Source organism: Erinaceus europaeus, chromosome 4, assembly GCF_950295315.1.
Source record: "Erinaceus europaeus chromosome 4, mEriEur2.1, whole genome shotgun sequence".
Classification (NCBI taxonomy): domain Eukaryota; kingdom Metazoa; phylum Chordata; class Mammalia; order Eulipotyphla; family Erinaceidae; genus Erinaceus; species Erinaceus europaeus.
In genome coordinates, this window is record NC_080165.1 from 61,538,785 (window position 1) to 61,564,767 (window position 25,983).

Here is a 25,983-nt window from a genome sequence, read left to right on the forward strand (position 1 = left end):
TTCCTCCCTGCCTGGGGCAAAGGGCTCGAAGAGAAGGGAGCTAGCAGATGAAGTGGTTCCCTGGTTCAACTGCACTCTGAGTGTTCATAGATAGTGATTGTGGTTGACTTTGTAGTCAAGTTGAGTTGGAGAGGAAATGTTAACAACTTCAGTAGCAGTTAGAGAAAATGATAATATTTGTGCAGAGTGTTCTTGATCATGTGTGTTTAATGCCAAAACATATACATCCTTTGCTGTATAAGTAGTGATGAGGCTTAGTGGCAGATGAGAAAATCTGAATGAGTTGTATGACTTTCAGATATTAACTTTAAAAGTTGAAGGGTCAGGTCAAAATTTTGGTTTCTACCAAATGTGTATTTTTTAAAACCTGATGTCAGTTGTTTGAGTTTGAAAGAATGAGCCTGTATTCTTATTTTCCTTACTGGAAATGTATTTTTAGGGTGCTTTGGGTATTGGGCCTCTTTACTTTTTTTTATCACATGGCTCATTGGGATCACAAGCCGGGTTTTCATTAGCAGGCCAAGGCCAGTCGTGTCCCTTTATACCCGTGAGTGGCCTTCGTTGCCTGTTCTTCCACTGACATCCTGCCCAGTTCACTCTGTTCAGCCTATTAACCTGGAAACTCCCTTCTAAATTTCTGATTCATGTCAGATATTTTAGGGAATAAGATTAATAGGTCTTAATTGTTTTTTGTTTTATGTCATGTTGGGAAATTGTGAGGATCCTCACAAAGCATTAAGCCAGCTCCCCCTGCCCCACCCTGCATTCCTGATACTATGGTCTGTCTACATAATCATTGTTTTGCCTGAAAGATCCCCACCCATTCCATTCCTTTGATCTATTTTCTTTCTACCCTCAAGACCCTCCCTGCCTCTAGGGTATTATTAATCCCACCAGTTAAAACCCTCACAACAGTTGCTAAGGAAGTTCCTACCTTTCTCTGCCCCTTTCCTAGCCATTTCCGTTTCCGACTTGCCATTTCCGGGTCTGTCCTTTAAAAAAGCCATGGCTCTCTGATCAATAAATATATTGCATTGCCTTGCCACAAGCTTGGTTCCTGTGTCATCTCCCTCGAGTCGCTGAGTGAGTAGCAGCCCAGGCTGAGCCTGGTCGAGTTCTCTCCAACCCAGAGAGTACACGCCTGGGAAGAGGCACCCCCACGCTAGCCCAGAAATGTCATAATCTATCTTCTGTTGTCAATGGGGTTGTGCAAGCTTTTGCTTCCCAGTCCTCTCCCTCTACCCCCATCTCTTGCTGTCCATTAAAACAGGTATGGATAGGGCCCTGGACAGGCGTACTCATGTGCTATCTGGTGATTCTGCAGCTCGGCTGACAGGCTGGCTGGTGCTCTAGTTGCCCTTCACACTACACCTCCTCTCCTCCCCACACCCAGAGGAGCATAGAAAAGGTGCACCATGGAATGGGTGCTTATAGAGTTGCTGCTTCTCCCCCTTTTTAATCAAGTCCTTCTCCCAAATTACCATTCAGTGCCAGCAAGTAACTCCCACACATGTTCTTGAGCATTTTGTGCAGACTTACTGAAATGACTGTAATGGCCTTAAAAGAACTGTGCTGCTTCCTCCCAGGCCAGTATCATGTGACACAGTATCAAACACTTTTGTCTTAAGTGTCTTTGGGGAGGAACAACATCTTTTTAGTCATACTCAAAGCCACTATATGGGATATATATATTATATGAAAATCTATGTTGGGATTATTAAACTTTATAATGCTTAACTGTAAGAGAATAGGTAAGGATTGGATGTATATGAGTGAGTGATTTCAATTTTGATACAACTTTTTATAACATCAGGAACAAAGGCATGGCATAATACCAAAGCCTGTATGGAAGCACAGCAACTCAGTGTCCTTTGTGTTTTTATCTCTCTGGACACTGCCTTATCTGATCCTCTCTGGAAAAGTCAGATTGGTTTCAGGTGAATGGTGTAAAGCAAATGGCAAGGCTGGCCTAGCCAAGATGGAGGCTGTAAAGCCACTGGCTCTTTGAAGCTGCGTTCATCACTAAAACTAAGAGCCAGTATCCTCCCCAGCAGCCTGAACTTATTATCCCTTTCTGTACCAATTTGGTCTTCAGAATCCAATCAGAGAGTAATTGAAAGTTTATGAAACTGATATGTGGGTAATGAAAAAAGAAGATAAAATTTTATCCTATGCACCAGTAATTCCCACCCCCAACACCCACACACACACACACACACACACTACATCCAGCATAGTTCACTCCCACCTACTGACACCGTGCATAATACCTACTCAGCATTTGGGACAAGTTCCAGCATGTAACTTCCTCTTGGTGAATGATTCTGACAGGAAAGGGAATTGAGCTTAGTTTATGCCATTCAATAATTTCAGTGCAGCAACTTGGGAAGTTAACCTTCCAAATTTTTCCCCAGTGAGTTACAATGACATATGTTCTAATTGTTACCAGTGTTGCTCCCAAAATCTAGCTGTTGTCTAGTGGTTTTCACCTTTCAGAAGTCAAAGCCAAGTGACAGGTAGCGTCTAGAAGAGCTAAACAGAATTGGGAAGAGAAATACGACATCTTCAGCTAGATGGGGAGACTTCTTGGATAAATAGAGACAATGCCAGGGAAGTGCTATGGTTGTTATTCCCTGTTTTCTTTTCCAGAAAGCCTAATACTCTCAGATCCACCAAGTTGAGTTTTCCCCTTGCTGGTGAAAGAGAAGCTAGGGATGGGGGTGGGGGCCAAAGCTTCCCTGCCACCCCAGTCTGCTTTTGACTAATGAGGTGTTCAGCTGAGCCAGGCCAAGTTAATTTCAGGGTAATCTATTTCCTGCTACTTTTATGCAGCCAGCAACATTCATCAGAAGGAAAAGGCCTTCCGGGACCTTCTCCTGCGTCATCCCAGTGTCTTAAAGAAAGGGAAGGGAAGGGAAGGGGCAGCAGAGGTCTGTTTGCCCATTGTTATGGATGCTAAAGGTGTACAAAGTGTCAGGACTTGGTGGCAGGAATGCTTGCAGACACCATACTGAGGTCCCTTTACCCCAAGGCCAAGCCTGGCAGTGTTGAGTGGGCCTTGTTCCAGACAGATGATTGTGCTTGTTAGATGGAGGGTGCACAGTAAGGCCATCCATGTTTCTGCAGTGAAATCCTATAGGAGAAAGACAGCTGGTATCTAATAGCTTCAAGTAATGAACTTATCAGTAAATGTAACAAACACATGAGCACATTAATCTTAGCTTTGCTTTTAGACCAAGTGAGAACTCAGCTTCTCAAGAGACAAAAATTTCATATCTGTTCTTTTCCTAAAACCTGCCCCACTTGAGAGTCACACATATTGCCCTGCTTTCCCTGGGAAGCAGTTAATAATGTGTTTTCTTGCACAATGGATGGTCCAGAATGAGCCTGGTCACTCAGGCCCCCAGACGGTATGCACATGTGATCACAAGACATCAGAGCATGCTGTGTCAGCTGGCTGATATTCTCGGGGTGATATTAATTTTAAAAGTTAAGGCGGTAGCGCAGCGGGTTAAGCGCACGTGGCCTGAAGCACAAGGACTGGGTAAGGATCCCAGTTCGAGCCAACGGCTCCCCAGCTGCAGGGGAGTCACTTCACAGACAGTGAAGCAGGTCTGCAGGTGTCTTGTCTTTCTTCCCCCTCTCTGTCTTCCCCTCCTCTCTCTATTTCTCTCTGTCCTATCCAACAATGATGACATCAGTAACAACAATAATAACTACAACAATAAAACAAGAGCAACAAAAGGGAAAATAAATAAAGTTAAGGCCATTGAAACTTGTCCATCCTGACCGCTGAGTCTTTGCTTCAGTTTATGCTGTTCTCTTCAGACAAGTGCCCTCGTACCTCGCCTCTGAAAAGAAAATAAAGGACGCAGAGCTGGACAACTTGGGTTTCAAGGGGTGGCCACTTGATGCTGGATTCTAGGCTTAAAAAAGAAGTCTTTGAGAGAGCTGCTGTATACAGGCTGCCTGCTCTGCTCTAGAACTGCACAGAAAGGAGATTTAGGTCCCTGCACCCTGGAGGTGCAGGACATTCAGCTGCGATGGTGGTGAGGAACCACTCAGCACCGTCAAGTGTCTTTCCAGCCCAGATCTTCCTTTTACCAAGAAGGCCGAACAGACCTAAGACAGAGACAGGCAGGACACCCCCCCCCCCCATGTCCCTCACACCTACGTGACAGCCGCCTCCACCTCTGGGAAGGCAGACAGGGCAAATAGGACTGTTGAAGCCAGAAGTACCAACCTTCTTTTTTAGGTTTATTTTCAAGAGGCAGAGAAGTTGAGAGGGAAGGGGGTTGTAGAGCGAGGGAAAGAGAGACACCTACATACTGCTTCACCACTCGCAAAGCTTTCCCCTGTAACTTTCCCTGAACCAGGTCCTTGCGCATTATAACACGTGTGCTCAGCCAGGTGTGCCAGCACTCAGCCCCTGGATTCAATACCTTTTCCAGCACTTGAAACAGTCCATTTTCCTTTGAGAACTTCCCACTTGTGGTTTGCGGTTTGATCACTCCTACCACCCCTCCAGCCCTAGCTATACAGAATGCAGTTTAAGCCATAATCATTTCTGCTCCCTCTCTGCCTGCTAGAAATGATGGTTGTCCTCTGGTGATTATACAGTTTACCCAGACCGGCTGGCAAGGGTTGGTCTCGCTACAGCAGTCATCTTCAGGTTCCTCCTTCAGGTTCAGGCAGGGATTCTGCCCCTCAGGCATCAGATGAACGTAGGGTGGAGCTATGAAGTGTGAGCATGCTGGACCTCTAGTTCTAGAATGAGGAGGTGCTGAAATAAAGTCTTGAGGCATGTACCCCTCCCTCAGCCATCGTCCACTCACCCACATCCCTCCTGTTTTCTGGACCAAAGTGAGAGCTCGGCTTTGGCATTTGGAAACCACACTAACAGTCTGTCTCTTGTTTCTCCCCACGGCTGCAGGTTATGTGTTCTGTATGTTACACCGCCTCCCCGAGCAGCATGACTGTACATTTGACCACATGGGCCGCGGCCGAGAGGAAGCCATCATGAAAATGGTGAAACTGGACCGGAAAGTGGGGCGCTCCTGCCAGCGCATCGGGGAGGGGTGCTCCTGAAGGCCAGGCATGGCTGCCACATGACGCTGTTCTTAGTTCACTAATGTTAGCCTTATTTAGGACAAAGTCAGCCAGACACCTTGTACTGGGCACGCGTCAGACTACAGCCAGTCCGTTTCCTTTCTTTAGCCAGCCATCCTGGTACTGTAGTTTAGGGGTTGATGGTGGTTGAAATTGATTTCTGGCTGGTTACTAAGGTGCCTGCTAGCCATTGTATAAAATTAAAACATGAAGAATATTTTTTTTTGAGCATGGCTAGTGGATTTAAAACAACACATACCTGTCACTGCTGGAGTCAAATTTATAAAAAGCCTTAAGTGGAAAGTGTTCCAGATGGAGACTCTTGAGTTAATAGAGGAGTAGAAGCTGATGTTACAGTTCCCACAACGCACATGGCTTTGCCAGAAACTCTGTTTAATGTTCGGCCTTTCACCTCTTCACTCATCCTTAGTCCCAGTAGCCAGGACACCTGATGGCCACGTGTGCCTTGGCCACAGGAGGCTGCTGAGATCGGCCACGTGACTGGGCTGGGTAGTGGCCTCACTCACCCACAGAGCTGGAAATGGGGGTGGGGGGTAGGTTCTTAATGAAAATTTTTTACCTGACTTGCTATGAAAAAACTCTCTCATCACGTGAGAAGAGAAACAATAACCTCACTTTGAAAATTAGCTCCACTCAAGACTAGTCCATGAACAAGACCCACCTTTTGTACACAGGATCCATGGTCATGAGAAGCACCCAGGAGCTCACCTGACCCCACTGGCTCTGGTTCACCATTTGCCAAGTGCAGGCATCTGGCAGTTGATCAAATAAGGCTAATCGCAGCACAGCAGCTGCACTGGGGTCTGCAAACTGGCCTCTGCAGCTGTTTTCTATCAATATATTGGGAGGGTTTTTTTGTTTTGTTTTGTTTTGTTTTGTTTTGTTTTGTTTTGTTTTGTTTTTTAAAGATATTTCATAGCCACAGGAATCTAACAAGTGCTGGGGAGCTGCTGCTCACAGGCTATGTCCTTTCACTGGGAGCTTGGTGAGCACCCCTGGGTTTGAGAGGATGGTGCCCTGGCCTCTGCCTCTCCCTTCTATGCAGCCCCATACTCCCAGGACAGCCAGTCCTTCTACCACTTAGCAGGTGTAGTCAGAGAAGGCAGCACATTTCAGAGACAGCAAGTTCAATCTGTCTAGTGGTCTGTGGCTCCGCTCCAACACACTTGCTCAGGCGGATGGGTGTGGGAGGGCAGATTTCTCAGCCTGTGTCTGTTCACTTGGGCGGAGAGCAGTTGTAGCTACGGTAGCTCAGGCGAGGTGGGGAAGGGTGGAAGTGGGCCTGTTGGCCTCCTGCTAGGAAATCATTCCCTTCAGGTGGGGTGGTGGGGTGGGTTGAGCTGCCCTTAAAAGCCTGAGCGGGTATAGTGGCCCCAGTGCCCTGGCTGCTGCTGCTGCAGGTTGGTGAGGGGAGGTGACTGCTGCAGAGGGAGTTGGGTCTGCCTACACGCACACATGCTTCTGGAAGTTTCACCCAGCAACTTTCCCTTTTATACCACAGCAAACAGTTCGACACTCTCTCTGCAAATTAACCAGCTATAACACCTGCAACCACAGATGTTTTCTTGATCTGAAACACTGAATAGGAAATCATGCTCTTCCCAGCCTCCTGCTCCTCCTACCCCACCCCCACTAGAGTGGAATCCGCTGCAGAACTCTCCAGCCTTAATTCTTGCTTCAGGACCTAGACCAGTGTCTTGCTCTAGGGCAGATGGGCCAGGTCTGCCCACGTTTACCACTGTTGTCAAGCCACGGCCCTCTGGCCAGTACATGGCCGTCCTCAGTGAGGCGCCCCGCCTAGCCCCCCCCCCCCAAGCTCTGATCCTGAAGAGGCCACCCACGCGCCCTTCCAGCCCTCCTCAGGCCCCACCAGCTGCTACTTTGAGGCAGCGATGGGAAGCAGGCTCTCTGGGGAGCCCAGCGGCATACGGGGGCACAGCCTCTGTTCACTTCCTGATGGTAGAGCTGGGGGTGAGGGGAGGAAGGGCTTGTTCCCCTGCAGTATCTGTTCTGTGAAGTTTGTTAAATGTAAGGAAAACTTAAATTCTTGTATCTTTAAAAGAGAAAAATCTTATTTAACCCTTTTGTGTTCTAGATTTACTTACACACATAGCCTAGAGCTCAGTTTTAGTTTTAACATTGTGAAAATATTAAAAGAATCTTGTAACTTTATTCTTTTTTTTTCTCCTGCTGAAAAAAAAATTAAACCAATCATATGAAAGTTTGGGTTTCTGTGTTTCACCTAAGTGCCACCTCGATAATCAGAAAAGCAGTTCAAGGTCTCCCTGGAAGGAGCTTGGAAAAACATGAGGGGCGTTATGTGTAGAAGCCCCCTGGCACTGTGGGGTCACTTGTCTAGTGTTCACACCACAGAGCCCGGCACTGGGAAGAAAAGGTGTCAACTAGACCATTCAGTGGCAGCAAGGTTTTGATTGGGGTTGGAGGGGCTGAGCAGCAGTCCTGAGGACACCCTCCCTTCCCCATGCACTTGGTTGAGGTTGCTCACGCCTTAGGGCCTGGGCAGCATCTCTGATCCAAACCCCAGCAAGGAAGGGCTCAGAGAGCAAAGGCTGGAAGAGCAAAGTGCTGTAGATGGTGCTTGCACCTAGGTGCAGAGGGTACATTTCACACATCCTTGGGTGTTTAGGACTATCTGATAGTGTGGGACAACAGTGATACCTGTCCCTACCACTTTTAAGGCAGAAGTGTCGACCTCACAATTGTTGGGAAGATGAGGAAAACTCAGTGGAGGTAAGCAGAGCGAGTGTTGGAGCCTGGGGGATCTGGTGGCCTTGGATCACACAGGCCTGTCAAGGAGCAGTGGGAGGTCCCTCACACCTCTCAGACCCGAGGAGCCTACTTCATGCCAGTAGCAGCCTCTACAGGAAGAGGGGTGATAGTAAGAAGAAAGCTGGGGGTTGGGGGACAGCAAGACAGACAGTCTTGTGAGAATGGACTTGGTCTTCAAGGCTGTGGTCAGCCGTGTTCTTTGGGCACTGAGGCCCACCCCCCTGCTCCAGAGGAAGGGGCTGATGGAGAGGGAGGAGGCTGATGGGCGCCATGCAGCAGAGCCACTCACAGGCCTCTGAGATGCGCCTCCTTTCCAGCCATTATCAAAGCGTCCTTAGGCAGAGCTGGACAGATGGAGAAAAGAAAGATGTGGAGGCTCGAGACCCAGGAGAGAGTGCAGTGAAGGGGCTGGAGGCAAGCCCAGACCTAGAAGAGGCTCCTGTGAGTCAGTGTGAGCACTCTCAGCAAGGATCTGGGAAAACCAAGCAAATAAAAGTATACTGTTAACACCAAGTAAAATGCTAAGAAGGGGAAAGGAAGCACAGGCCCTAGTATATCGCTTGACTGAATCATTTTCACAAGTAATTAAATGATGAGGACTACTTGAGTAAAATTTAGTGAAATACGATAAGTGGATAAAAAAAGTATGTGCCTGTGAAGAATGTGAGTGCACCCAGTGGCCATCAGCAAGTGTCTGTAGCTGAAGACTGAGGGTGACAGTGCATGTGTGCTAGTTAGAACTGTGGGTAAATCAGAACCCAAAACAGACAGAAGGGACCAGCCTATCCCAGCACGCACCCCCTGCCCCCAGAAGTGACTTGGGGAGTTGTGTCTTCCACAGCAATGCAAAGTATAATACTGGTTTCCTGGTGAAGGTGGGATCCTGGTACAGTGCAGGGCACAGGGCATGGCTTACAGGGCCACTTCTTACTCTGCACACCTACGGGCTGGTTTAAGCTCTTGAGAAGAAAACAGGGTGGGGTGGGGTTCACTCTGGCCAGCTCCTGTGGACATGGTGTGTTGCCCCTATAGCCAGCAACCTGGAACCTCTAGAACCTCCCCTCCCCTCGGCCTGAATGCTGCTCCAGGCTTACACACCTGGGTGTGTGACTGACTGCCCCAGGCAGTGGGACGCACACAGGAGCAGGAGGTCGCAGTGAGCAGAGGCTCTCGGCTCCTGCTGTTGACTGCTGCCTCCCCCCCCCCCCCCCCCGCACAGTTTTACACAAAGTGAAAGGATGGGAGGGGGTGAGCAGCCTTCATGACGGGGAGGGGAATCATCTTGTGGGACTACGTGAGCTGTGATGCACCCCAGTCGGGGGCCTCCTTTGGATCTTGCTGAGTTCACAGGTTTGGGAGGTCTGCTGGGTAGGTAGGTCCCAGGCCGACCCCCTTCTGTGTCACCACCTCCAGGCATCCCTGCCCTGCCTTCCTGTCAGGGTGAGAAGAGATTGGAGTCTGGACTTGATGGGGCTGGGAGGGATGGTGAAGGCTTTGGGAGCAGGAGAGCCACAGGGTCCACCGTGGGTATCTGCTGAGCCCCTGGGGACAAGGCATTGGTGTGGTTCAGGCCCACCAGGCAAGAGATGCATAGGGAGATGCCAGACTAGGAGGAAAAGCATGTGCTTCCTTCCAAAAAGGAGGAGCAGTGACAAGGACACAGGTTTGGTCCATGCTTTTTTTTTTTCCCCCCAAAGACTTCACTCATCTTTTTTTTTTTTAACTATTTATTTATGAGAAAGGAGGAGAGAGCAAGAACCAGACATCACTCTGGTACATGTGCTGCCAGGGATTGAACTCAGGACCTCATGGTTGAGAGTCCAAAGCTTTATCACTGTGCCACCTCCTGGGCCACATGGTCCATGCTTTGTGAGCTCCACTGGGCACCTTTCAGCTCAGAGCCCTGAGGTGACCCTTGTTCACCACCTGCTCCACACTTCCCACCATTCCAGCCACTAGAGAGAGAGAGCAGTCACCAAAAATACTGCCTACTCGGAGTGATGGGAGAAAAATAATGGGAATACAAGGAATATTAGGAGCAGATGTGGATGTACTATGGGTGGGGCAGCGGCTAAAAGCGCAGGGCCTGCGGCTTCTCTGTGAGCTTGTGACCCACCGAGGGCTTGTGTGTGAGGGCCTGGGATTTAAGTCCCTGGGATTTAAGTCCCCTGACTGTTGCGTGGGGAGCAGCTTGGAAGGAAGGCGCTGAGCAGCAGGTGAGGTGCAAAGAAGAGCTGGATCCTGGACTTTGTTTGAAGGTAAGACAGCAGGAGCTGCTGGCTGAGGGCTGAGGACTGAGGGAGGGGGGAGTCAGGTGTGGACTTCATGACATTTAGCATAGGCAGACCTCTGGCAGGACTGGGGGCTGGGTCCGGACTGAGTAGGCTGAGGTGCAGCCCAAACACCCAGTTGAAATGTGAGGAGGCTCTGGGGCACACAGCTCTGGAACTCAATGGAGAGCTGAGTGGATATTTGGCGTGTTGGCTCAGAAGGTGGCCAGTACTGAGTGACCTGCCTGACTGAGGCCACCCAAGGAGTGGAGGGAGGGCTGGGGAGGGGAGGTAGCTGTGGAGGTGCTGCCCCAGGACCCAGCACCTGGGGACTGAGCACTGGGCAGGAGAAATAGAAGCCTGACTGCAGGGGCCTCCTTTTCAGGGAGTTGTGCTGTAGTGGAAATAGGAAAATGGACAGTAGTGAATCCATGTTGGAGCAAGGGTGCTTTTTAAAAAATACTTATTTATTCCCTTTTGTTGCCCTTTATTGTTGTAGTTATTGTTATCAATGTCGTCGTCGTGGCATAGAACAGAGAGAAATGGAGAGAGCAGGGGAAGACAGAGAGGGGAAGAGACACCTGCAGACCTGCTTCACTGCCAAGTGACTCCCCTGCAGGTGAGGAGCCAGGGGCTTGAACCTGGATCCTTACACGGGTCCTTTTGCTTGGCGCCACGTGCACTTAAGCCGATGGGCTACCGTCCAACTCCTTTTCTTTTTAATCTGGAGAAGTATTGTTATGGTGAAATGACCCAGTAGAAAGGGAGAAAGAAGTGATGTGGAAAAGTGGAGACAAGTCTAGTGGGGTGTCCAGCCTTCCTCCCTCACTTCTTTTCTTCCAGCAGAAAGAAATTGGGGGTGGGAGGAGTGAAAGAGAGCACTGCAGCACTGCTCTGCTTATTCTTGAAACCTTGCACATGATAACGTGTTCTTCACTAGGTGTGACACTGCCCAGCCTCCCTTTAATATTCTTGAAGGAGGCTGCCAAGTTATATACACCTCAGGCGCTGCAAAACCAGGAGGAGAGCTGAGAGCATGGAGCGGTCATTTAGTTCATGGTGCTACTCAAAGGGCTGCCCCGCATCCTTCACTGTGTCCTGGACTGAGATGAGGGTTTGTGTCTGAACGTACGTCAGCTATGTGACTAAGCACCTGCTTAGGTCAACTGGCAGACTCCCGGTGAAGGAACCAGTGTGCTGACTTATATCCTGGTGTAAGCTCCTTATCTTGTCACAGACTGGCACTTTGAGTAGCACCAGTCTTAAGAGAATGGATAAGAAATGTCATCGAGATGTCATTTTAAAATATGTCCCAAGATTCTTTTGACACTTCTCCTGTCAAAAAGTAGAGCCTCTCCCCTTGAATATAGGCCAGGCTTAGTGACTAGCTTCTAATGACTAGTTTGTGGCAGAATCCTGATACTTGATGGTTCCAGACGATGAGAGAGGCATGCTAGACCCTATGCAGCTCCCTCTCTGGAGAATGTACTTGGGACCCCAGGACCAACATGTGAAAAGTCTGGCTAGTCATGTCCATTAAGACAGAAAATAGTAAGTGTGGAGAGAAAAAGCTGGACCCTCACACATTGTTGGTGAGAATATAAAGTGGCACAGACAGTGAAGAGAATAGTTTGATGGCTCCTCAAAAGAAACAGTTACCACATGGTCCAGCAAACTGCACTTTGCAATACACAGCCAGAAGAGTGAGAGGCAGGGAGCTGAGTCTGCACATGTATGTTCATGTCTGTTCACAATAACCAAAAGGTGCAACAGCCCAGGTGTCCGAGGGATGAATGGGCAAACAAAATGTAGTCTGTTCAGACACAGAACTGAAGTGCTGACACGCGCTACCATGTGGATGTACCTTGGAGACACGGTGCTCAGAAGCAGTGCTCAACAGAGCACACGGTATATTTTAAAGGAATACTCAGAGCAAGGAAATGTGTAGAGACAGAAAGCAGACGGGTGGTTGCCAGGCCTCAAAGAAAGGGAATGGACTGTTTATTGGAAACAGGGTTTCCTTTTGGAGGACTGAGAATGTTCTGGACCCAGATAGAGGGGTGTTTACATAACACTGTGGATGCCACTGAATTGTTTACAGCGGTGTTTACCTGAACCTCACATTGGTTCTTTTTCCAAGTCTGACTACTCAGCAGCCACAGTGCTAGACCAGTGGGGAGTCCATCTGGCGAAGACCCTGGGACACACTGACCGCTGGCATCGAGTGGAGCAGATAGGCTTTTTGCAAGCTGAAAAGGTTCTGGGTAAATTTCAAAAATGTCTGCCCAATTTTGTCTCTTTAAACCTCAGAACCTATTGACACAGGCAACATGAAGGCATTGGGCTCGACCCCAATGGCAGTGTGGTCTCATGTGAGTTCCTAGTGGGTGTCACACAGTCACCTATAAGCACCTTTGGGATGAGAACCCTTTGGAGGTGAACAGGGTTCAAGGTTAAGCCCGTGACCCTGAGCAACAAGTGTGGAGGAAGGTCAACAGTGAACCAAAAGGGCCCGTAGGGCTTAGGTGTGGAGATAACAGACCCCAGTTAAGGTGGGGCCAGCAAGACACACCAGTGATCTGATGTCAGCAAGGCCTGGGGGTGCACTCCCCAGAGGCTCCACAGCCTGCAGGGGTGAGGAGGAGGGACCTGGTAGTCCTGTCAGTCCTGACCATTGGGCTTACTCCTGCTATACCAATGAAGCCCCGAGACCCCACTGAGGCCCAGTGTGGGTCACTAAGAGGGCAGAGGGGACCAGATTTGAACTGTTCTTGACTACATCCAAGCAGAGGAACAAGGAAGAGGCAGGACCTCAGGACAAATGACCTTGTCATTTTAAGTATGTTGTGGTCAGGGAAAGTCTGGGCAACAACCAAACATCAAAGCAAAGCAAATTTCAGAAAGGAGCAAAGTTGTGTTTCCACAGCTGGAGACTGTCAGTGGTAAAAGAGTCTGTGGCAGGTGTAATATCAGACAAGGAATCTCTGTGTGAGAGGAAAAGGCCCTGCTGGTGTCTGGACCATGGCTGGACCATGGCTGCTCAAGTTGTGTCCTCCAAAGGGAGCGCCCAGCTCAGACCTGCAGAGCACACAGACTGCACACGAGGACTCACGGGCTCAGTCCTAGGCTCCACTATCACCAGGACTGAGCCACACTTTGATTTGAAAAAAAAAAAAAGTAAGATGCTAGCAGGAGGAGGAGGAGGGGACCAGGCAGGGGCACATCTGGTTGAGTGTACATGTTCTAGTGTGCAGGAGCCGAGAGCCAGCCCCCACTCCCCACCTGCAGGGGGAGCTTCACGCAGGCTGAAGCGGTGCTGCAGGTGCCTTTGACGCCCCCCCATCTCCTCCCTTCCCACTTGATTTCTCTTTATCTTTATCAAACAAGTAAATAAAATAGTTAAATAAAACCATAAAGAAATAAGATGCTAGGAGGATTTTACATTTCCAAAAGGCACCAAGAAAACATGGAGGAGACACCAGGAATGCTGAGGAGTGTCTTGTCAGAGCAGGTGAGTCTTGGGGGCAACGTAAAACTGACAGTGAAATGGAGGAGGGGTGATCAGGCCCATTTCTGAACCAACAAAAATATAAACAGGAAAGGTGACTGCTTTAGGCAAACGGAGGAATAACCAGAAGGGGAGATAGCATAGTGGTTAGACAAGGAGACTATTGCCTGAGGCTTCAGGCTCAATCTCCTGCACCACCATAAGCCAGAGTAAGCAGTGCTCTGATAAAAAAAAAATTTTTAATTAAAAAAAAAGGCTCAGGCAAAAATTAGTAAAGTCATGGGCCCTTTGAAATATACCTAAAATAGACTTCCTAGCTTTTTCTAAAATGGAGACAACAAATCTTCATCTGCAATATTCCAGCCTTTAGGTTCATGGTTAGTCAACAATTTGTTTGACTTTATATCTTAACCACCAGGTTCCAGATGCTACCATGATGACAACCGGCCTTCCCTGGGCAGATGACCCCACCAATGTGTCTTGGAGCTTCTCCAGAGCCCTGCCCCACTAGGGAAAAAGAGAGAGACAGGCTGCTCCGGAGTATGGATCGACCTGTCAATGTCCATGTTCAGCAGAGAACAATTACAGAAGCCAGACCTTCCACCTTTTGCACCCCATGATGACCCTGTGTCCATACTCCCTCTAGAGGTATAAAGAATAGGAAAACTATTGGGGAGGGGGTGGGATATGGAACTCTGGTGGATATGGGAACTGTGTGGATTTGTACCCCTCTTTTTTGTATTTTTTTATGTTTTCCCTTTTGTTGCCCTTGTTTTTTACTGTTGTTGTAGTTATTATTGTTACTGATGTCATCATTGTTAAAACAGAGAGAAATGGAGAGGGGGAGAGAGAAAGACACCTGCAGACCTACTTCACCACTTGTGAAGCAATTCCCCTGCAGGTGGGAAGCCAGGGACTCTGGGATCCTTACACCAGACCTTGAGCTTCACACCATGTGTGCTTAACCCGCTGCGCTACCACCTGACTCCTGGAATGGTACCCCTCTTATCCTATGGTCTTGTCAATATCTCCATTTTATAAATAAAAAATGTTCATTTTCCCCACCTGCAGGGGGAAAGCTTTAGGAGTGGTGAACCAGTGCTGCAGGCATCTCTCCCTCCCTATCACCTCCTTCCCTCTTGTTTTCTGGCTGTCTCTGCCCAATAAATATAATTTTTAAAGAAATACACACACACACACACACACACACATATATATATGTATATGTATATATATATCCATATCCAGAAAGGCTGGTATTTTTTCAGACACCCTTTAGCACTGTCTTCTTTAGTCCTCACATTTCTGTGAAAAGTGTGACTATTAGTCCCATTTGACAGCTGAGAAAGCTGAGGCTCAGAGATGCCTGTGCAGACCACACAGCTTCCCCTTTGCCTGTGGAACGTGGAGCTGGTTTAGTGGTGATATGGCCACTTTATAGTTTGTGTACCTGAAAAAAATCAAGTTCTCTGCTTTTATAGACAATCCCATTTCCTGGGTTTCTGGCATCCCTTCTTTTTTCTCTTTCTAGGCTTTTTCTTTCTCCCCAAAGTATGCATCTTTTTGGTAATTGCTTCTGATTTAGGGAGAGTAAAGATGGCAGCAATGGACAGTCATTTCATCTAATTTGCACATAGTATCCAAAATCTAAGACATTTGATCTTTGTCATTTAAATAAGTAAAACAAACAGTTTAGTGGAGGTTTTGCGGTTCTTGCCAGGTGGAAAGGCAGTGAAACTTGTAACCACTTGAGGAGAGTTCATCCTTCTAAAACCTGGGAAAGATATCCTAGGTGTGAATATTACAAGGTAATCAAGCATCCATAGTCTTGTCAGAGCCGAGCCTCGTGGAGGACAAAGGCTGTCTTCAGGCTGACTCCAGCCCTCAGCAAAATGAAAGAGCAGAGTTGGCAGGACATGGACATGAAGGGGGCGTTCCGGGTACCCACATATGAGCTCACAACCAGCCTCAGGGACTGCTCCCAGTTTCAGAAAGTCACACTCCACCCAAACCGGGTGTTCCTTCAGTCCCCACCCAGTCAGCCCTCAGCCCTCATCTCCCTTGAGCCGTCAAACATTTAGTACTGATCTTCCCTCCCTGCGGCCCTCAGGCTCTAACTTGCTGGGGACACCAGGGCTCAGCTGGGGACCTGTCTCTTCCTAACTTAAATCATACACATGGGCAACTCCCAGCTCTACCCCTGGCCCAGACCTCACTCTGCTCTGGACTCAGGGTTCCAGCTGCTCCCCACCCAAGTTGCATTCAAAAGCCTGGACAGTGTGGTCCCTGAGTCAGAACCTGTGGGACACATGGTCGTGGGGCTTCAGGCGATTTCTCTGTAATGCAATCTCAGGACTTCTGTTCTAGATATCTCCTCCACATGCAGAAACTAAACTGATGATCCTGTCACAACAGTAATAGCAATTCCCATGCCACTTTTCAGGAGGGGAAAAAAACAAGTTATATCCTCAGCTAAACTCTTAACAGGGGCTTCCTGATTCATTCTGATTCCCGTATGATGAAGTCTTGAGGAGGCATTTTAAAATGGTATGGGGAGATCTGGGCTCACCTCCTCCTACAAGTGCAGTGATACACAGCTGTATATGGAACAGGATCTGAGAATGGGTGGGAGACACATCACCCAGTGGAGTACATACCTTCCAGATGTGAGGCCTTGCATGTAAGCTCCAGCACCACTGGGAGGACCAAAGGCAGCACTGGGGAGCTCTGAGATTATGCAGTAGCACTGTGAGAACTATGGTGCTTGACTTTGGGAGGTGGGAGAGTGGGGACAGAAATTTGGTGGTGGTATGGTGCGAAACTAACTATATGCTGTAATCTTACAATCTCATGATAAGCTGTTAACAAAATGTTTGATGTCGTGCTGTGATATTTCTCCTCTCTTCCTCGCCCCCCCCACCTCTCTCGCTCCTCCCCAAATTTAAAAACGGCCCTGGAGGCTGTTCAGTAGCATTATGCATGTGTGAGTCTGAGCTCATTCCCTGCATCCCATAAAAAGACCTAAGAATGGATGGAGCAGCTCCACCATGAGTGGCAAGACAAACACACCAAAACAGCCAGGGGGGCAGAGACACAGTCTAGCCAAGAAACCGAAATCCTACTCCCAGTGTGGTGGCCCCTGAAACGGTGGGATCCCACAGATGTGGGCATCTGCCGGGGGAGTAAAGAGCTCGAGCTCCATAATAGGCGCCCCACCCCTTGGGACCGGCGCAGGAGACAGAACCCCTGCACCCCCCAAAAACAACAACAACAACAACTCTAGCTTTGAAAATCAGCAGGGCTGATCATTGGGAGACCCAAGAGGCAGAGAGAAATGGAAAAGTCACTCTTAAAAGGGCAAGTGGGCAGACCTACCCAGTACAAAAGCAGCCATTTGACAAGTCATGCTTTTAAAATATATATATATATATATATATATATATATATATATATATATATATATATATATATATTCCCTTTCGTTTGCCCTTGTTTTATTGTTGTCGTCATTGTTGGATAGGACAGAGAGAAATGTAGAGAGGAGGGGAAGACAGAGAGAGGGAGAGAAAGATAGACACCTGCAGACCTGCTTCACCGCCTGTGAAGCGACTCCCCTGCAGGTGGGGATCCGGGGGCTCAAACAGGGATCCTTGTGCTTTGCGCCACATGCGCTTAACCTGCTGAGCTTCCACCCAACCCCCTTGACACGTCATTACTACAGAGCAGACTTCTTACCTGGTGTTAAAGCAACTACCAAGGAGCCAGTGAAATAGCTCACTTGGATAGTGCGCTGTTTTGCATGTGTGCAGCCCTGGCTTGAGCCTAGTCCCCACCACACTAAAGGAAGTTTCAGTATACTCATGTTCTCTCTCTCTCTCTCTCTTTGTTACCCTCTCTCAGTAAAGAAGATGAAGGAGGAGGAGGAAGAGAAGAAGAAGAAGAAGAAAGCATCTTTCAGAAGGTTGCCTGCTGCAGCTTCCGTTAGTAACAGGCCCCAGCAGGCACTATTTCTGCACCATCACCTTTGAGCACACCCACGTTCTTGTCAGAGGTGATGAACTCCCGACACTGCACCAGCCCCACTAATTGCAGCTGGCTCTCCTGTCTCCAGTTCAATGTTGCTCCAGCCAGACAAGTTCTCAGTGAACACAGGTGCTCACTCTTGGTCTAGCTCAACCGTATCTCCAAGGAGGAGACTGTATGTATCCAAGGCATTGACTCTCACACCCGTGCCTGGGGGGACACCAGCATGCTGCTAGGGCTAACAGCGAGCAGGGTTCACAGCTACGCCACACATAGTAGCATGCTTGAGAAGTTGTGACTTAGGGGGCCGTGCAGTGGAGCACTGGGTTAAGTACACATAGTATGAAGTGCAAGGATCCCGGCTCTAGCCTCTGGCTCTCCACCTGCTGAGGGGTCGCTTCACAGGCGGTGAAGCAGGTCTGCAGGTGTCTGTCTTTCTCTCCCCCTCTCTGTCTTCCCCTCCTTTCTCAATATCTCTCTCTGTCCTATCCAACAACAACAAATGAACAAAATGGCCATTAGGAACAGTGGATTCAAAGTGCAGGCGCTGAGCCCCAGCGAAACCCTTGAGGCAAAATAAATAAATAAAGGACTGTTATTTGATGTGGTCCAGGAGATGGCACAGTGGATAAAGCACTGGACTCTCAAGCATGAGGTCCTGAGTTCAATTTCCAGCAGCACATTCACCAGAGTGAGGTTTGATTCTTTCTCTCCTCTTGTCTTCCTCATTAATAAATAAATGAAATAAAAAAGAAAGAAAGAAAAGAAAAGAAAAAGTATTGCTTGATAAGGAATTGGGGGTACAGTTCAGTGGTAGAATGTTCTCTTTGTATGTATGAGACCTGAGTGTAACCCTCCATACTCTCATCCCACCTCCACCCCAAAACTGACAACTGAGTATCTAACCTCTAATTATCTTGAAGCTAGATGCCAGATGAGACCCCTGACATTAAAATAGTGACAGGCTGGAGCTGGGTGATGGCACACCTGGTTGAGCACACACATTACAGTGTGCAAGGACTTAGGTTCAAGCCCCCAGCCCCCAACTGTGGGGGGGGGGGGCTTCATGAGCATGTGTCTCTCCTCTTTCTATGTCTCCCTTCTTGATTTCTCTCTCCCTTGTCTAATAAATAAATTTACAAATACTGGTAGGTCCTGTGACAACCTCAAAAATAAACCTGCATACCTAGACAAGCAAGATTCGAAAGGCAGCAAAACAAACAAACAGGGAAACTCAACAGTAAATACAACTCCTGTACAAGGCCACTCTTTCAGTACTCAGAGAGGTAGATGTTTCATTTAAGACACAAAAACACACTAAAACTGAAAGAAGAAATAGGAAATTGCTCCAAACTAAAAAACAAAAACCTCAAAAAATATATAAAGATACCAATCCACCACATAAAAAATTAAGGACATTCATCAAATTTTGATGAGTAAACTACACAAGTACTTAAACAACAAAGACAGAAAATATAGGTTTTTAGCAACCGTCAGAGAGTTAAAGAACACAATAACATAACTAACAAATACAATAAAAAAGCTCAACAGCAGAATTTATGAAAGAAGAATAGAGAAGGGAGACCAAAGACAGGGTTGTACAGCTCACATAAACAGAAGAACAACAAAAAGGAAAAACATTTTTTGGGGGGGCCTCCAGAGTTATCAATGGGGCTTGGTGCTGGTACTGCAAATCCACTGCTCCTGGCAGACATTTTTTCCCCCATTTTATTGAGTAGGACAGAGAGAAATTGAGAGGGGAGGGGAAGATAAAGAGGGAGAGAGAAAGACAGACACCTGCAGACCTGCTTCACCACTTGTGAAGCAACCCCCCTGCAGGTGGGGAGCTGGGGGCTCGAACCAGGATCCTTGTGCTTTGTATTATGTGCATTTAACCCAGTGTGCCACTGCCCAGTCCCCCCTGCCCTGTGAAAAAACAATTTCTAAAGACTCCATGAAGAGCACCTGGCTAAGCGCTCACATTACACTGCACAGGGAATTGGGTTCAAGCTCCTGGTCCTGCCCATTGGAGGAAACTTCACAAGTGGTGAAGCAGGTCTGCAGATGTCTGTCTTTCCTTCTCTACCTCTCCTTCCCTTCTCGATTTCTCTCTGTCTCTATCCAATAATAAAAACTAAAACTTAAGTGTGAAGTGTAAGGACAGGCATAAGGATCCTGGTTTGAGGCCCCGGCTCCCCACCTGCAGGGGAGTCGCTTCACAGGCGGTGAAGCAGGTCTGCAGGTGTCTGTCTTTCTCTCCCCCTCTCTGTCTTCCCCATCTCTCTCCATTTCTCTCTGTCCTATCCAGCAACCGGGCTGCAGGTGTCTCTCTTTCTCCTCTTCCCCCTCTTATTTCTGTCTTTACCCTAGTAAAAAAAAATATTAACAAATAAACATTAAGGCATTGAGCCCCCTGGCTCCCCACCTGCAGGGGAGTCGCTTCATAGGCGGTGAAGCAGGTCTGCAGGTGTCTGTCTTTCTCTCCCTCTGTCTGTCTTCCCCTCCTCTCTCCATTTCTCTCTGTCCTATCCACTAACAGTGATATCTGTAACAACAACTACTACAACAATAAAACAACAAGGGCAACAAAAGAGAATAAATCCTGGTTCAAGCCCCCGGCTCCCCACCTGCAGGAGGGTTGCTTCACAGGCAGTGAAGCAGGTCTGCAGGTGTCTTTCTCTCCCCCTCTCTGTTCTTCCCTTCCTCTCTCTGTCCTATCCGACAACAGCAGCAACAAGGGCAACAAAATGGGAAAAATAGCCCCCAGGAGCAGTGGATTCGTAGTGCAGGCACAAAGGCAAAAAAAAAAAAAAAAAAAAAAAAAGAATACCATCCCAAAATATTAGAACTAATAAATTCAGTAAAGCTTCAGTATACAAAATCATTATACAGGGGGTGGGCAGTGGTTAAGCGCACATAGTACAAAGTGCAAGGATCCGGGTTCCAGCCCCCGGCTCCCCAAACTTAATGAGTAGTGAAGCAGGTCTGCAGGTGTCTTTCTCTCTTCCCCTCCCCTCAATTTCTCTGTCATATCCAATAAAACAAAAACAAAAAAAAAGAAGGCTACCAAGAGCAGTGAATTTATAGTGCAGGCACCGAGCCTCAGCAATAACCCTGAAGGGGAAAAAAATCCTTCAACAAAATTTGATTGTTTTCTATCTGCCAACAAAGAACTATCAACAAGAGCAATTAATGAAATGATCTCATTCACAATTATGGCTCCCCACCTGCAAGGGGGTCACTTCACAAGTGTTGAAGCAGGTCTGCAGGTGTCTATCTTGCTCTCTGTCTCCCCCTTCCTTCTCAATTTCTGGCTATCTCTATCCAACAAATAATTATGTTCAAGGTCACAACTCACCAGGGAAATGCAAATCAAAACCACAAGCAAGGTCACCTTCTGGGGGTTGGTCAGTGGCACACCTGGTGAAAAGCACAGGTGACCATGTGTAAGGTGTTAGAGCCCTTGCTTCCCACCTGCAGGGGAGTCGCTTCACAGGTGGTGAAGCAGGTCTGCAGGTGTCTATCTTTCTCTCCCCCTCTCTGTCTTCCCCTCCTCTCTCCATTTCTCTCTGTCCTATCCAACATCGACAACATCAACAACAATAATAACTACAACAATAAAACAACTACGGCAACAAAAGGGAATAAATAAATAAATATTTAAAAAAAGAATATCAATTTTGCTCAACTGTTAAAAAGAATGAAATCTTGCTATTTGCAACAACACAGTCGTACCTTAAAGGTATTTTTTAAAGATTTTTAAAAATTATTTTATTTGATAGAACAGAGAGGAATTTAGAGGGAAGGGGGATAGAGAAGGAAAGAGAGACATCTGCAGCACTGCTTCACCACTTGTGAAACCCTCCCCCCGCAGATGGTGACAGGGGGCTCAAATAGAGCCCATGCTCGATGGTGATGCATATGCACTTAACCAGGTGCGCCCTGCCTGGCCCCTGGCCCTTAAAGGTAGCATATCCCGTCCACAAGCTCTGCTGGTCCTACCGGCCTAGACTGCACCACCTCTGCTGCTCACCTGGTCCAGGCTGCCAGCCTCCCTCCCTGGATTGCTGCAGACCCGCTGCCCCCACCCCAACTCCACTGCTCCTGTCATCTCCTTCCCAGGCAGAAATTCCCCACTAGGCTGTGGGAACAAGTCTGTCACAGTGAGTGAGATGCGAGCTCTCTTTTGCTCTGAACCTCCCTCTGGTTCCCACTTCACTCAGCGAAGTCCTAAATTAATGTTCCAGCGGTCCTCCCACACCCAGGAGACCATCCCACTCCTGCCCCCATCAGTCTGCACCACACTATGAGGCTTTATTCTCTCTTCTTCCATCCTCCTGTGAGGTTTCTCCAGTTTAGGGTAGGTTCCATGGGCCACTGGTTTATAACTGCACTGCTGCCCCCAGTCTCTCCTCCACATGGGTCCAGCCTTATTTCCATTGTCTGTACTGTCTGTTGCCTCCCTTGGGAACATCAGAACCATGGGGGGGGGGGAACATCTGTCATCTAGGGTCGTTGCTCTGTCCCCAGGAGCTCAGGCAGTGGCAGTGACAGTGACCGTGTGACGGGCTGGGCATGTGCCTGCAGCTCAGGGCACATGGAGTATGGGCGTGCAGAACTCCTTGGGTTTGCTTTTGTCTTGCTCAACATTTATATAAGCAAATTGTTGATTAATAAGCTGTTAGTTCTAGATTTCTAGATGATCAAAACTGGGAGGGTTAGCTCATGTAACGATGCCTAAATCCAGTTCTTTTGTGGAGCCAGGGCCCCACACATGTGTGACTTTCACTCCTGCTAGGTTAACTTGTTCAGACAAAGTGAGAGAGAAATAGAGACAACAGCACTGAACCATGGCTGTGAACAGGGTGAGGCACAGCCCCTGCCTGACAAGCCAGCACTCTCACAAGGCACCTGGGGGCAATGGGGACACCTGGTCTCTCTGGTTCCTTATGGGCTTATCCCAGGGAGAAGCAGCAGGGGACTGGCCACGGAGAAAAAGACACCACCAGCACAGACAGCACAAGAAGTCAGTACTTTATTTTTAACAGGAAACCCACAGAAACAATTTCACAGACTGGAGTGGGGGGGTGGGAGAGGGCAGGGGTTAGACACATAAGTATCTGTGTGCTCACCTAGGCCTGACCTGCAAATCGAGGGCAAGGCCACAGCCCACCCACGACCACAAATACACTTTCCAAACAGTAACCCCTTTGGGCCCCACCAGTTCAGGATGAAGCTCCTGGAGTCCATTATAGGGGGGCTCAGCAGAGCTGACCCCCAGGTGTGGCATGGCCTCACCCACATCCACGAGGTCAGGAAGGCTTTGGGATCATTGCCTCCCCCCAACCCCACAGGCCCAGAAACCCTCAGCAGAGCTCACTGGTGAATTTAAGATACATAAATTTGGCACGAGTATATCACAGTCTGAGTTCCACACCAGTCCCCATGCTGCTGGAGGCCCTGCCTCAGGCTCTTTCTCTCTCTCCAAGCTTTTCCAGGGGCTGGAGATGAGAGGGCCTGGGATCCGAGGGCCAGGGAGAGCCTGGTGGTGGGTGCTGCCTCTAAGAGGGCCACTTTTTTTTTCTCCTCTTTTAATTTAATGTTATTTAATTTTGTTGGGGGGGGTGATGAACCACAGCACCTTTGTTTATTTTTGTGTATGGCTTCCCAGTTTTGTGTAGCAGGTATCTGCTACACAGTCTTATCCCCCCCCCCAGGACTTCAACCCCCCCTCCCCCAGGCCCCCTTTTCCTTCCCTTGCTTTGGTTCAGTACCCACCCACCCCCATTCCCTGCAATCAGAGGTAAAAACATAAATGGAAGGGCTACTTCTAAGCTTGTAGGAGCCTCAGTTACCTGAGGTCTCTGAGGGCCTGGCCCTAGGCTGCTGGCTCAGTGCTCCCTGTGGTCCTCTCCTACCAGCTTCTCTGACATCACTGTCAGTGCCCAGTCCCCAGAGACCCTGGGGCACACTGGACAGTGGACTGGGAGCTGCTGGGAGTCTTGGAGGCTGTGGCCCTGCCACCCCCTCACCTCCCAGCAGGCCCAGGCGGAGGGTGTGGGCGAGGATAAGCTTCCACTTGGGGGTTGGCACAGCCGTGGAGAGCACCACTCTGTCCTTGCACCCAGGGCAGCAAGGGGAGCTCAGCTGGCCCCCAGAGTGGTGACTGGAGAGGCAATTCTGTCCGTCTCTGTGATGTTCAGTTGTGTTCTGTCCCAGGCCACACCCCCCAGGGCTCATGTGGCAGGGGGAGGCTGTTTGGGGGCAGACAGATGATCTAAAGTAAAGTCACTGGTGCTCCCAGAACGTCCACAGTGAATCAAGCCTCAGGACCCAGACCCACCCTCTCACCTCTAGGTGGGCCAGAGCCACTGGTGTGTGGTTCTCTCAAGTGGTGTCCAGAGCTAACCTGCCGCAAAGGCAGCCAAGCAGGAGGCAGTAGTGGAGGCAGGTGTGTGGCTCTGGCCTCCTCCTCCTCCCAGGCTCTGGCTATAAATACTTGGCATGCAAATAGTAAATGTTCCAGATTCTTATAAATTACAGGGGGATGATTGTGAGTCTTCAGCCCATGAGAGGTCTGGGGAATATTTCATTCCTTTAAAAAAAAAACAGCAACAGAAGAACTTGATGATGCAGGAGGGCCCCTTTCAGTAACTGGCTTCTACTTTGGAGAAGGTGCTGGCCAATGGAGGGCTTGGGCCAGAGGACAGGGCCAGAGGACAAACGATCAACTCAGGTCAAGAGTAATTCAGAGGGCTTGGGACAGAGCTCTCCCAGTATGGTGCACGTTTTCCTGTGAGTGTGGCCCTGGGTTCAAGTCCTGGCATCTGACGGGAACATCAGGAATAATGGAGCAGTACTGTAGTAACTCTCTCTCCCTTCCAGTCTCTCATCTCTCACTTCCTCCTCTCTTCTTTCACAAGGGGAAAAAAAAAGGAAAGAAAGAAAGAAAAAAGAGAAATTTGGCTTAGAGGCTGCTCAGTGGCGCTGAACATGTTTCAGGCCCTGGGTTCATTCTCCCACAGCCACGTTAAAATAAAAGTGGCTCAAAGCCAGGAGGCCCCCTGGGCCTCCTCTGTTAGGTTGTAATTATTTTCTGTGAGCATTATAACTTTAGTTTCTTTTATTTATTTTCCCTTTTGTTGTCCTTGTTTTCTATTGTTGTTGTTATTGATGTTGTTGTGAGACAGGACAGAGAGAGATGGAGAGAGGAGGGGAAGACAGAGGGGGAGAGAAAGACAGACACCTGCAGACCTGCTTCACCACTTGTGAAGCGACTCCTCTGCAGACGGGGAGCTGGGGGCTCAAACTGGGATCTTTACGCCGGTCCTTGCGCTTCACGCCATCTGTGCGGGTTCGCTGCGCTACCACCCAACTCCCTTTAGTTTCTTTAATAAGTCTTTTTTTTATTTTTTTGACCACTAGGATTATCAATGGGGTTCAGTGTTCAGTGTCTGCATGATGAATCTATTTTTCCCAGTGGACATTTTATTTCTTTGACAGAACAGAGAGAAATTGAGGGGGGAGGGTGAGGTAGGGAGAGAGACAGACAGACACCTGCAGTACTTGTTTCACTATTTGTGCAGCTCCCCCTGTGCAGATGGAGACTGAGGGCTCGAAATTGAAGCCTTGAGCATGGTAATGTGTGCACTTAGCCAGCTGTGCCACTGCCTAGATCCCTAAGAAGTCATTTAAAAAGATGTATGTGTGAGGGCTGGATGGTAGCACACTGGGTTAAATGCACATAGTATGAAGTGCAAGGACCAGCTCAAGGATCCCAGTTCAATTCTCCAGTTCCCCATTTCCCCATCTGTGTGTGGGGGGGTGCTTCACAAGCTGTGAAGCAGGACTGCAGGTGTCTATCTCTCTCTCTCCCTTCTCGATCTTCCCCTCCTCTCACAATTTCTTCGTATCCAATAAAAAAAAAAATGGAAAAAATGGCCACCAGGAGCACTGGATTCATAGTGCTGGCACTGAGCCCCAGCAATAACCCTGAAGACAAAAAAAAAATGTATGTGTGCTCTGTGGGCATGGTAAATGAAAATAAATGAACAGGACTGTATCAAACTAAAAAGTTTCTCATCAAAAGCAAACTACACAAGGATAACCAGGCAACCCCATAAATGGAAGAATATATTTACACATAACACATCCAACAAGCTATTGCTATCAAACATCTACAAAGAACTGGTACATCTCAGCAAGAGAAGAAGAAAAAAAAACATCTCACTAGTAAAGTGGGCCAACTAACTACATAATTTT

At 48.4% G+C, this 25,983-nt stretch overlaps 2 protein-coding genes across 6 annotated transcripts in view; one reads left to right on the forward strand and one right to left on the reverse strand.

Annotated features, from left to right (window-relative positions):
* The window catches only part of ZFAND3 (zinc finger AN1-type containing 3), a 288,056-nt gene extending 282,730 nt beyond the window's left edge, over nucleotides 1-5,326 (forward strand). For both annotated transcript variants that reach the window (XM_060189743.1, XM_060189742.1), the window contains one exon: nucleotides 4,934-5,326. In XM_060189743.1, coding sequence (XP_060045726.1) covers nucleotides 4,934-5,088 — 155 coding nt within the window. In that variant the 3' untranslated portion in view covers nucleotides 5,089-5,326. The remainder of the gene's footprint in view (nucleotides 1-4,933) is intronic.
* BTBD9 (BTB domain containing 9) overlaps nucleotides 1-25,983 on the reverse strand; it is a 551,044-nt gene that overhangs the window by 1,305 nt on the left and 523,756 nt on the right. The window contains exons 12-13 of one of the 4 annotated variants that reach the window (XM_060189736.1): nucleotides 3,026-3,133; nucleotides 2,275-2,324 (exon numbers count right to left, since the gene is read on the reverse strand). The exons of 1 other annotated variant lie outside the window; for it this stretch is intronic. In XM_060189736.1, the coding sequence (XP_060045719.1) occupies nucleotides 2,275-2,324; nucleotides 3,026-3,133 (158 nt within the window). Of the gene's footprint in view, nucleotides 1-2,274; nucleotides 2,325-3,025; nucleotides 3,134-3,790; nucleotides 3,852-25,983 lie in introns of those variants that run through there. 2 more of the 4 variants (XM_060189737.1, XM_060189739.1) reach the window with 2 other exon arrangements.